Source organism: Lithobates pipiens, unplaced genomic scaffold (assembly GCF_037356315.1).
Source record: "Lithobates pipiens isolate NorthernLeopardFrog02 unplaced genomic scaffold, aLitPip1_a1.2 Scaffold_16, whole genome shotgun sequence".
Classification (NCBI taxonomy): domain Eukaryota; kingdom Metazoa; phylum Chordata; class Amphibia; order Anura; family Ranidae; genus Lithobates; species Lithobates pipiens.
The window spans coordinates 122,684,163-122,697,232 of NW_027507748.1; the positions used below are offsets into that span (position 1 = coordinate 122,684,163).

Genomic DNA, 13,070 nt, shown 5'->3' on the forward strand with positions numbered 1-13,070 from the left:
ACCCAAACCACCACCGCCCAGGGTTGTGAGGAAGAGGCTCCTGGGTACAAGGTGCTTTAGGGGCTGAAGAATGTTGAGGCCATGTGGCCTAGTATGCTTCGGGGGTGCTCAATCGTCACCCCCCCTTTCCTTGCCTGCCTGGCTGCATGCTTGGATGAGGGTCTGGTATAGATTTTGGAGGCTGGCCCCCCTACAGCGCATCTGAACCGCAGTGCTCAGAAAATATAGTTTTGTTTTTTTTGTTATCCGCCCTGTCGCTGCATCACAGATATCCAAATTGCCACCTCCATAGAGCGTCTGTTTTGTTCACGTGTCATGCCAATCAGATGCTGTTCATAACGCATCCAATTTGCATATTTGTGAACCAAGCCTAATTCTGAATGTGGTTTAAAGGGAACTTTTTTTGCATGGCTGAGGCTATCCTCCAGCCCAGTCAGAACTTCTGCGATTCAGTCAATAGGAGCCTTTGGTGTGACATAATGGTTATGCAGACATGTTCATAATAAATAAAGCCATGCCTGGAACTTCGATAACCTTATGAGACAGAAATATATATTATTATTTTTTTTTTTTTTTTAAGAGCTGCACGATTCTGCCCAAAATGGGAATCACAATTTTTTAGCTTGGAATAAAAAAATCACGATTCTCACGGATCCCTCTGATAAAACATGTCCACTAAGAACCAAGTGTCCTGTTGTAGCCATAGATGTTCCTCGCCTCCTGTTTTCAGGTTATTCCTAAAGATCTAGTTCTAGGGAGAGCGGGGCAATCTCGTCAATACGGCATGGTATCCTGGCAGAGGGACGGAGATAAACCGAGGGGAGGTCTCAGTCTACAGGTCGCCAGAGGAGTGCCCTGTGGACACGATCCACCTCCACAAGCTCTGGCAGGTCGTCACCTGCCACTCTTTTAAAAATATCCACCACAGTGGCCAGGAGATCTGAGGGGCTGGTAGCCCCCAGAGACGTAAATTATTCCTGCGGCTACAGTCCTCAGTCTCCTCCATCCGCAGCTGGAGCTCCACAGTTGATTCCATCTGCACCTTTTGCTGGCAATCCTGCGCTCAAAGGCTGTAAGGGAAGATTCTCCTGCTGTCAGATGGGTGTTAAGTGCTTGCACATCCTGCCTGACCACTTGGATCTCCCTCTTGTGAGCTGCCTCGACTCTTCCCACTATGGCCTCAATGTCGGCTTTTGTAGGTAGAGCCCTCAGGATGGCTCTGAGCTCCGGATCAATCCTGCGGCTGAGCTGGAGGTGTGGGGTGTTGGTCAGGTCTGTAGCGGGAGCCGCCGGTGAAACGGGGAAGAGCGCCGGACTCCGAGGATGGAGGGTCCATCATCAGGTTCGGGCACTGTGATTGCGAGCCACGAGGGTCCACCATATTGGTGTCTGGTGAGTCGGGCCTCGATTACCAGAAAAGCCGCTGGATAGCGGAGCTATGGTGGTCGGGCTGGTTCTCCTGTTCCGCTTGCTCGATCGCTTCTTGGATGATAGCATTCTAATGTGGAAGAAGTGTTTTTGCCGGGGCAAGTGCGAGATAGTCCGGAGCTCAGCACAAAAGCGTCTCTATGCGGCCATGTCCAGGCCATGCCCCCGCAAAAAAATTTTTTTACTTGAAACCAAGAAATGTCAGAAAAAGGTTTAGTGGTTAAACTTTTTTCACTTACACACGGTCTATTCCATTGACAAATTGTTACAATGTTTATACTTAAAGCGGGGTTCCACCCTAAAGTGGAACTTCCGCTCATTGGAACCCCCTCCCCCCCCCTCCGGTGTCACAATTGGCACCTTTCAGGGGGGAGGGGGTGCAGATACCTGTCTAAGACAGGTATTTACACCCTCTTCCAGGCATAGACTCCCACGGGAGTCTATGCCTCTTCCTGTCCCTGCGCGCTGTCTGCTGGGACACACACTGGTCCCAGAGACAGCGCGGACAATTCCTATTGCGCGATTTGTGCATGCGCAGTAGGGAACCGGGGCCACAACGCTTCACTTCCTGATTCCCTCACCTAGAATGGTGGCGGCAACAGCCGAGAGCCGATCGATCGGCCTCGGCTGCCGACATTGCTGGATCCTGGGACAGGTCAGTGTCCATTTATAAAGTCAGCAGCTGCAGTATTTGTAGCTGCTGGCTTTTAATTTTTTTTTTTCACAGTGAAATCCCTCTTTAAAGTGATTGTAAAGTGAATTATTTTTTTTTTTTTAAATAACAAACATGTTATACTTACCTCCACTGTGTATCTCGTTTTGCACAGTGTCCCCGAACCTGCTCTTCTGGGGTCCCTTGGCGGCTGTCTCGGCTTCCTCCTGCAGGTGCTTCTCACGTTCATGCGAGCTCCCTCGCATGGTAAGAAGCATCTGCGGGCGCGGTCCCGTGATACAGCCGGCGGCTATAGCCGCTCGCTGTATCACACGGCCTCGCCCCCGGCGTTCTGCGTCAGTGGATGTGATTGACAGCAGCGCGAGCCAATGGCTGCGCTGCTTTCCATCCACTCCAGCCAATCAGCGGCCAGGCTGAACGGTGGAAAGGATGTTGGGGGACGAGCGCGGGACTTTCGAGGGGTGAGGGGGGGGTTGGGGGCGCAGGCACTGTCAGATATTTTTTCACCTTAATGCATAGAATGCATTAAGGTGAAAAAACATTTACCTTTACAACCCCTTTAAGTTCAACTGATAAAGAATGTTGTGATTCTTGGCAGACTGCCCAGTTTTTCTCTTCCTTTCTTTTTGAAGGCTGTGGCTTCAGAAGACTGTATATATTTGGTAATGTTGGTTTGTGTGCACTACCTGCAGAGTAGGCAGAAGTAAACTAGCTGACTCTGGACTCGTTTTAGATCAATTTAGCTTTTTTTGAATTGTGGTTTTGGGTTTTGTTGGGAATGAATTGTGTGATCCAAGCATTCTGACCATATACATACATTTTTCAAATTTTTACTTGTACAGCTTGTTAAGTTGGTACCCCTTCGACAAAAGTTAAAGTAAAGGGCCCTCCTTTTCCGCTCAGAAGCAGATTTTTCGTCCACCCGGGTCGGCAGGTGAGCGTTCCCAGTCCGACAAAGTGCCCGCTGAGTGACAAAAGCGTTCCTGGTTTTGCAAGCAAATCTGTCACCTCATAAAGGTTTGCCCCCGCCCGACTCTCGGGTGGGGGGTCGGCTTTGGGAGTTTTTAGCTTTGTGGACCTCCCTGCTCTGTGAACTGGTCTCATCAGGATACAAGATAGTTTTTCTTGTCCGCCAGACAGATTTTTATTTTTTATTTTCCTCTCCAACCTTCATCTTCCGGCTTGTCGGGAAGCCCTGTTTGGGGCAGTACCAGACCTGCTGCTGCGTGGGGTGATAGTGCCTGCACCGACGCCGGAAAGGTTTCAGGAATTCTACTCCAATCTGTTTGTAGCCTCGAAGTAAGGGGTCCGTCTGGTCCTGGACCTCAAGGCCCTCAACAGCTTTGTGAAAGTACAAAGGTTCAGGATGGAATCAGTTTGCTCAGTGATCGCTGCACTCCATCAGGGGGATTTTCTGGCATCCCTGGACATCAAGGACACGTACTTGCATGTCCCCATGTGCATAAAGCATCAGAGTTTTCTGCAGTTTGTGGTCGGGGGCGAGCTCTCCCTTTTGGCCTGGCGTCGGCACCGAGGGTCTTCACCAAGGTGCTAGCCCCAAATTTGGCTTTTGCTAAGACAGCGAGGGATCACAATCGTGGGTTACCTCAACGACCTCCTAAGAGCAGCTTCCGCCTCAGAATTGAAGGAGAATGTGGCAATCGCCATGCAAACTCTTTGGGAGTTTAGTTGGGTACTGAACCTGCAGAAGTCTGTGTTGGTGCCGACTCAATGCCTGGAGTACCTGGGCTTGCTTCTGGACTCCTCAGAGGCAAGTCTTTCTCCCTTCGGACAAGCTGCGGACTCTTCAAGCTGTGGCAAAGTTGTTGGTGTCTCGCAGGTGGCCATCGCTGCATTTTGCATGAGAATCCTGCGTCTCATGTTAGCCACTTTCGAGGCAATACCGTATGCTCAATTCCACACTCGAGTCTTGCAAAAGGAATGCGTGTCCAAATTGGAAAAATCTCAGTTTTCCCTGGACTGTCAAAGTTTGGGTGAGCCAGCTAGTCAGATATTCCCTGCCCTGGTGGCCGAGGTCGCCGGCCTTTTCGGTTCAGGAAGTCGTTCCTTCCTCTTCATTGGACGGTAATCACAATGGATGCCAGCCTGACCGGTTGGGGGGGAGTTTGGGGCGTACAGTCGGGTCAGGGTCACTGGACCCAGGAAGAATACCCCCTGCGAATGTGCTGGAACTTCAGGTGATCAGGCAGTGCCTCTACATATAGTCACAGAGGCTGCCAGGGTGTCTGGATCCAGTCGGACAAAGCCACGGCAGTGGCGTATGTCAACCATCAAGGAGGAACAAGGAGCTCGGCTGCAGCACTGGAGGTCGCTCACATCCTGCAGTGGGCAGAGCAGCGCGTGCCGGCTATGTACATTTCGGGTGTAAAAAAACTGGCAAGCAGATTACCTAAGTTGTCAGATGTTGGACCAAGAGGAATGGTCGCTACATCCAGATGTATTTCGCTTCCTTTGCCTAAGGTCGGGTGCACCAGATGTGGCTTCCTGGCTTCTCGACCCAATCGGAAGGTACAGAGGTTTGTGTCCAGGTCCAAGGATCCCTGGGTGGACGCGGCAGATGCGTTTGGCTCCATGGGGCCATTATTGGCTGATTTATGCCTCTGACCCGACCCCCCAACCCACCCCCACCACCCCCCCCCCCCCCCCCCCCCACTCAAACTTCTACCACGTCTGCTGAGTGGAGGCCGAGGGGATTCCAGTGATTCTGATTTGCCCCAGATTGGCCTCGGCGCCCGTGGTACTGCGACATAGTACGAATGGTGGCGAATGTTCCTGGTGGCTGCCGATGCGGGAGGACCTTTTGTCACAAGGTCCAATACTTCATCCTGCTTTACCATCACTGGCTTTGACGGCATGGCGATTGAAAGCCAGGTGCTAAGAGACCGAGATCTGTCGGATTTGGTAATGTCCACTATGCTGAGGGCACGGTAGTCCTCTTCTCAGAAGATTTATCGTACGTGGAAGGCCTACATCTGTGTGAGGAGACGGAGTGACATCCACGCACACATACTGTTTCCATGATCCTGCTGTTTTTGCAGCGAGGAGTGGATCAGAAACTTGCTTTAAGCACCATTTAAGGGGCAGATATCAGCTTTGGCTGTCTTTTTTTTTTTTTTTTTTTTTTTTTTTTTCCAAGCTACCCTTGGCTCATTCGGGGGTGAGTACATTTGTTGAGGGGGTTCAACATGTGGCCCCTCTGTGGGATTTGAATCTGGTGTTCTCGGTGCTTCAGAAACCGCAGTTTGAAATCACTAGGGAGATCCCCTTATTGACACACTGTCAGAAAGTAGCCTTTCTAGTGGCTACTACATCTGCCAGGAGGGTTTCTGAGTTGGTCTTGTCATGCAAGTCTACCTACTTGGTCCTCCAAGGGTAAGGCGGTGCTGTACCCACAGCCTTCGTTTCTTCCAAAGGTTGTTTCAGCTTTTCATCTAAATGAAGACATTGTGCTTCCGTCCTTATGTCCTCAGCCGTCACACCCCAGAGATTGCTTTGCATTCCTTGGACGTGGTCCGAGCTCTGCGGGTGTATCCGTTTACGGCTCCTTTTCAGAGGTCGAACTCGCTGTTTGTATCGATGGCTGGTCCGAGGAAGAGCCTGGTGGTCTCGTCAGCAACCATTTCTGTGTATCAGATTGTGGTTCAGGCTTATGCCATAAGGGGGCAGGCGCCTCCCTTTCCTGTCACCACACATTCTACCAGGGCAATTGGTGCCTCTTGGGCTTTTTGACATCAAGCCTCTGCTTCTCCGGTGTGTAAGGCAGCGACCTGGTCGTCCGTTCGCACTTTCACCAACCTTTTACAAGGTTGATGTGAGCGCATCTTTGGATGCTTGCTTCGTCCACAACGTTTTGCAGGCGGCTGTTTAAGGTTGCAACTCCTCAATTGAGGCACTCTGGTTATGCGTGGAGTTATTTTCTTGCTGTTCCCACCTCTCGTTTTGACACTGCTTGGGGGCGTCCCTAAGGTCAAGATGAAGATGCTGCATCTGTCAATGAACGAAAGAAGCTAGATTTTTGTACTCTCCATAAAATCCTTCTCTCTGAATTCATTGATGGACACAGCACCCACCCCTCCATTTGTTTGTGCTGCTTTTGAAAAATTTAGCTGCTGGTTGCAGTGTGAGGGGTTATAGCCAGTAGGACCGTCCCCTGGATGGTACAGGTGCAGTTTTGCTGTTTTTAACACTTTCTGCCTAGTCCTCTCCTAAAGGGGTGATATAACCCTAAGGTCAAGATGAAGATGCTGTGGTTTCAGCTCCTTCAAGTGCAGAGTCCATGTAGCTGCTATGCCTGCTTCTGCCCAATCAGAGAAGCCTTTGTATTATGTGAACTCGACCTAATCCAAAGGCTTCTGTGAATGGGCAGGGGAGGAACAGACGCAGCAGCTGTGTGCTTTTCTCCTGAGTCTTCAGGAGGAGTGACATAAAAACCTGTCTAATGTAAATAGTTGAAGTTCAGGAGGTAGCATGTACCTCGTTGGACTTGACTCATAATATGCCTGCACATTTATGAAAGTATTCCTGGAATTCAACTTTAAAACGAACTGGGAGAGAGTATGCTTCTGAGACGAAACCGTATGTTTAAGCCTTCCATAATCCCTCTGACCAGTAGCATACCTCGCTCTGCTGATGAAGGCATATCCCTTTGGATAATGTGAAGGCTGTGGAGGTTTTGCCAAAGCTGAAGTGAAGTCCATAACTTTTGGGTAATCTTTTAGCATACAATGGATATAAAAAGTCTAGACACCCCTGTTAATATGTTAGGTTTCTGTGATGTAAAGAAATGTGACAAATATATGAATCATTTCAGATCTTTTTCCACCTTTTTGTGACCTATAAACTGTACAACTCGGTTGAACAACAAACTGAAATCTTTTAGCTGGAGGGAAGTAAAAATAAACAAAAATATGGTTGCTTAAGTGTGCATGCCCATAAACTAATATTTTGTTGAACCACCTTTTTAATTTTATTGCAGCACGTAGTCTTTGGTTATGAGTCTATCAGCATGGCACATCTTGACTTGGCAGTATTTGCCTACTCTTCCTGAAAACACTCCAAATCTGTCAGATTGCGAGGGTATCTCCTGTGCACAGCCCTCTTCAGATCGCCCCACAGATTTTCAGTGAGATTAAGGCTGCTTTCACACTGCAGCGGGAGCGGCGTCGGCGGTAAAGTGCCGCTATTTTTAGCGGCGGTGTGCGGGCACTAGCGGGGTGGTTTTAACCCCCGCTAGCGGCTGAAAAGGGGTTAAACCCACCCGCAAAGCGCCGCTGCAGCGGCGCTTTGCCGCCGGTATTGCCGCGGTGTCCCATTGATTTCAATGGGTAGGAGCGGTGAATACACCGCTCCTTCACCGCTGCAAAGATGCGGCTAGCAGGACTTTTTTCACCGTCCTGCCAGCGCATCGCTCCAGTGTGAAAGCCCTCCGGCTTTCACACTGGAGTTAAAGGGGCCGGTTTTTTTTTCAGGCGTTACACAGGCGCTATTTTTAGCGCTGTAACGCCTGAATACCACCCCAGTGTGAAAGCAGCCTTGGGTCTGGGCTCTGGCTGGGCCATTACAGAACTTCAATCTTCTGGTGAAGCCATTCATTTGGATGTATGCTTTGGGTCCTTGTCATGCTGAAAGATGAAAAGATGAAAGAACAGAAGCCTGAAGGTTTTGTGCCATTGACTGGTATTTGGAACTGTTCAAAATTCCCTTTACCTTGACTAAGGCCCTTGTTCCAGCTGAAGAAAAACTGCAAAAGCATGACCATGCTTCACTGTGGGTATGGTATTCTTTTGGTGATATGCAGTGTTTTTGCACCAAACCTATCTTTTGGAATTATGGCCATAAAGTTCAACCTTGGTTTCATCAGACCATAACACATTTTTCCACATGCTATTGGGAGACTTCAGATGTGTTTTTGCCAGGCTTGGATGTTTTTCTTCATAAGAAAAGGCTTCTGTCTTGCCACTCTACCCCATAGCCCAGGCATATGAAGAATACGGGAGATTTTTGTCACATGTACCACACAGCCAGCATTTGCCAGATATTCCTGCAGCTCCTTTAAGGTTGCTGTAGGCTTATTGGCAGCCTCCCTGACCATTTATTTTTATTATTTTTTTTCCCTCTCGTCTTTTCATCAATTTTGGAGGGACGTCCAGTTCTTGGTAACATCACTGTTTTGCCATATTTTCTCCACTTGGTGACTGCATTCATTGTGTTCCATTGTATATCTAATGCCTTGGAAATTTTGTACCCTTGTCCTGACTGATACCTTTAACAATGAGAGCCCTCTGATACTTTGGAACAGGGGTGCCCAACCTTTTTAAATAGTGAGGGCCACTTAAGCGACTTGGTAACCAGTTACGGGCCACAATGAGTGGAGCAGGCGGATGACCGGTCCATGTCCACCCTGCATATGCAGAGCGGACACGGACATGGCTCGCTGTACTCTATGGGTCCTCCGATCTGATCTTCCATGATGGAATGGGACGGGATCCCCCTTCTGTCTTTTTTTTGTTTGTGGATTGGAGGTAGGTGGGTGTATATAGCAACAAGTGTGTTTTGTTTACATCTGTGGCTCAATAGAGGTAGAAAGAGGCCAAAAGGGCCTAATGCTGCTTTCACACTGACGTCCTGTGGTTTACCTGCACTGCATTTGCAGTACACCTGTGGCTTTCCTGCGGGTTAGCTGCACTTTGCCTTAGACTTCTATTATATCCTGCAGGTGTGGTACACTTTCTGAAAGCTCACCACACCTGCAGGTAATAACAGAAGTTTATGGCTCAGTGTAAGTAACCTGCAGGTGTTCTGTTCTGCACTGCACCTGTGGATCAGTTTGAAAGCAGCCCAGGAACCACTGCAGAAGAGATATTCCTATATATACACTGCGATTTTAGTAATAAACTTATCTTTAATAACCGCCATCCATTCAGGTATCGCTGGCTGTTGCTGTCCCAGGCAAAGTGCATTTGGCATCCCTGCGTCTGTGACGGGAGACAGCGCTATACAAGAAGCATTGGTTTATGCAGCTTTGTAGCCACGTGGTTTCTCTACTGCCAGCTTCATTAACAGTGATGCTCTGGGATGGTGGGTCGGCAACCCACAATCTGGCCTTGCCAACCCGCCATTTCAGAGCAGGAGGTCACGGGCCACATCACAGGGTTCTGCGGGCCCCAAGTGGCCCCCGGACCACTGGTTGGGCACCCCTGCTTTGGAAGCTCTCTGCCGACCATGGCTTTTGTTATAGGATGTGACTAAGAAAATGTCAGACCTAGAACAGCTGAATGTTTATCTTATGATGGCAGGTGTGTACTGACTCTATTAAGTTTGAATGTGATTGCTTAATTCTGAACACAGCTACATCCCCAGTTATAAGAGGGTGTGCACACTTATGCAATCACATTATTTTAGTTTATTTTTACTTTATTTTCACAGATTTCAGTTTAATTTTCAACTGAGTTGTACAGTTTATAGGTCACATTAAAGGAGGACAAGTTCTGAAATGTTCTTTTTTTTTTTTTTTTTTTTTTTTTTAATATATATATATATATTTTTTTAATTTTTATTTTTCCCCACAATCACTGAAGCCTGACCTTTTAACAGAGGTGTGTAGACTTTTTATATCCACTGTAAATAATTATAATGCCTTATATTGGTATAAATACACAGCAAAGACTGTTTTCCCTAAAGAGACTGCAGCAAAATTTCTTTGGAAAGGCTGTTGAGTTTAAGACCATGGTTTTTAAATTCTCCTCCTTGTGCTATAGTTGCATATCTTTCTTGCAATATAACCTGCCAATCTCACAATGTTATCTTACAGATGGAAAAGTTCGACCTAGTACATTAATGCTTGATGGCGCTTCAACCAGTCTTTCATCCTGCACAATAAACTCTTCATCTATGGTGGAACTGACAAACTCTTTAAGAACACTGATGGATGGGAATGGCGGTAGGTAACTTGTAACTTGTCCTGTAATGATTTATTGGACTTTTTTTATTTTTTTTTATTTTTTTTCCTGATCATGTCAAGAAGGTCCTTTATGCAGGCACCTCCTGTGTAATCACAACACTGTCCCATCTTCCAGTTGTGTGCAGTAAGCCCAGAGTTAGAAGTCGGCAAGCGGACATCTTTATACACCCACTGGAGACTTGCGGTTATTTTTAACAGTATACTCAGATTATATAGTGAAATACAGTGTGTGTATATAAGCTGAGTGTACTGTTAAAAATTGCTTGTGAAAAGCAAGGCTTTCGGTAGGTGTATAAAGATGTCCACTTGCCGACTTCTAACTCTAGGCTTACTGTGGACAAGTGCGGGTGTACCAAGATGGCAACAACCCTTTGGTTGCATATTGTGATGGGTAGTGGATTTCTGACAGGACACTGGGTCAAAGCATCGACAGAACAATTGGTGCATGCTGGACATACAGCATCACCATATCCCCGAAGAGACGCTTCACATGCCCACAGTAGAGTTGGAAGTGCTCTGCAGAGCAAAAGTAAACCTTAAGTAATTTTAAAAAACTGGTATTGAGCAGTGATATGTTAAATGACATGGATTTAATGTTTTAATATAGTGTAAAAGAACGGATTACATAAATATTACTGTTCCATTTAAAAGCGGAGCTCCACCCAGAATTTTTTTTATCAACAATATCCCTCAAATCTATGATGCATTAAATTCACTGTATCAGAATGATAGAATATTGTAAACGTTTTGTGGACTGTTGCCATGCTGTCTGCCCTCCCTGATTAATCAAAGCATAGCTTGGATATGGATTCCATGGTCTACAATGTAGGAGACAGACCGTCTGCTAATTCTGGGACCTTCTGCTATTGTGAGAAGGTGTCCTGTGTTTATATTTATGATAATGTGTGTTGTCTTCTGAGCTAAAAGATGGCAAGGCTGACCTGAAAGCTCATACCTCTGAGTCCCCTAGTTTAATTGGCTCATGCTCATTTGTTTCTGGTTACAGTTGTATTGTTAGGTAATATGATCAGGAGGGGGGGACCTCCTGAGTTGTATACAAGACTGTATTCTTGTTCTAATAAACAATTCCATGGTTCCTACAAGCTAGTGTTTTTTGAAGTTTGGCTGGTATATCTGATATCTGTAGGCCCAGATTGGAGGAAGCTGTGTACTGACGGAAGCACCCAAGTGGAGTGCGACAGAGATCCATTACACCTACCTACTTGTCATCATGCAGACTTTAGATAGAGGTGTTTTTTTTTTATTTTTTTTTTTTTTTTTTTTTTTTAGGATTTCAAACTACCATATACCATAAATGGCAAAAGTAGTACAACAGTTCAAGTATCATAATCACACACACATATAGATAGATCTATACTTTTTCTGCTCCTTATTGGACCTCATTGTTGCTGTTCCTGCTCAGACATGTTGGTCATTCTTTAGGGAGCCACCTAACCAGTGACTTATCCCTGCCCTGCTCATTGAGCTGTCTGGCTGGAATTTCTCCGGCTGGTGGCTGAATGTAAGCAAAGTAAGCTGGTGTTTGGACATGTTGATCCTGGCAGAAGGTGAATCCACCTCACTTCCTGTGACGTGGCATCAGCTGAAAATCTGCACACATTGCTGGCGTCTAAGCTTTTAGGAATTTGCATGTTAAATTATTCAACCGACTATACTACACATGTAAAAGACACTAGCTACTGCAAAATTTAAGTTTTTAACATTGTCTATGGGAAATCTTGGTCAGCTTGACATGGCACTGCTCCTGAACCATAAATGACAGGGACGCCAAACTTGTGGCGCACATTAAGGGAACCCAGGAATACAACAAATCTGATTTTGGGGTTGGCCAGCTTGCATAAGTAATCTAACATTTTGTACTCCTGGGTCCCCTTAACGTGCTCCCTGAATTTGGTGTCCCTGTCACTTATGGTTCGTGAGCAGTGCCATGTTAAGCTGACCAAGATTTCCAATAGATGCCAATGTTAAATGGCTTGGAGCAGGAGCTCTCATTGATTTGTATGGGGAAATGGTGCCGCCCAGCCTGGGCAACTTTGGATCACCGGTATATTCGACCACTCCAGGTTTCCACCAGAGGTGGTCCAGGGTCCCCACTCGGTGCTCCCAAAGTTTGGTGACCCTGTCACCTATGGTTTGGGAACAGTGCCTTGACAAGCTGACCAATTTTCGGCCGAACCATGGGATTCCCAGGACCCGCAACTTGGGGTTTGAGTCTATAGGGGGGGGGTGCACGCAGAGAACGTCTGATGGCCTCCCTGCAAAGTAGGTCCGCACTGTAGCAGTCATTCGGCTATAGCGTGGATCTGAAGGGGTTAAGGGGTGCCCAGTGCCACACGATTAAAGGTCTCCCCAAATTCCACATCTGAACCCTTATCTGAGCATGTAGCCTGGCAGGCCAGGAAGGGGAGGGACAAGCATGTTGCCCCCTCCTCATAAACCAAACCAGGCCACATGTTTCCTCTGCTGTCCGTGAGGAGAGACTCCAGTACCGCTGAAGACAGGCACTTACTCAGGTAAGTATAAAAGGAGGTGATACCACAGGTGGGACATTTTCACCTTAACCACATCAGCCCCAGAAGGATTTACCCCCTTAATGACTGGGGCTTTTTTTATTGCTATATATCCAAAAAAGTTGGAAAAAAAAAGGCATCAGTTTATGCCTATATGTATTCTACATATTATTGGTAAAAACAATTGCAATAAGCATATATTGATTCGTTTGCACAAGTTATAGCCTCTACTTTTTTTTTTTTTTTTTCTGGACTGCGACATTGCAGCAGGCAGCTCGAACACTTGACTTTTTTTTGGGGGGGGGACCAGTGACACTTATGCAGCGATCAATGCTATTAAAATGCACTATTTACTGTGTAAATGAATCGATCACAGGGGCCTGCAGATATCGCGGTTGCCAGCCATGTGCTTCATCGCGGACCCTCTGTATCTATTGCATGAAGCGCCATACCAGTA

General features: G+C 47.0%; 1 protein-coding gene across 2 annotated transcripts in view; it reads left to right on the forward strand.

The window, feature by feature from the left end:
* PHF12 (PHD finger protein 12) overlaps positions 1-13,070 on the forward strand; it is a 109,305-nt gene that overhangs the window by 62,258 nt on the left and 33,977 nt on the right. For both annotated transcript variants that reach the window (XR_013274400.1, XM_077480393.1), the window contains exon 10: positions 9,933-10,061. Coding sequence is in view for 1 of the 2 variants with exons in the window: in XM_077480393.1 (XP_077336519.1) it covers positions 9,933-10,061 (129 nt within the window). In the remaining variant the exon portion in view is untranslated. The remainder of the gene's footprint in view (positions 1-9,932; positions 10,062-13,070) is intronic.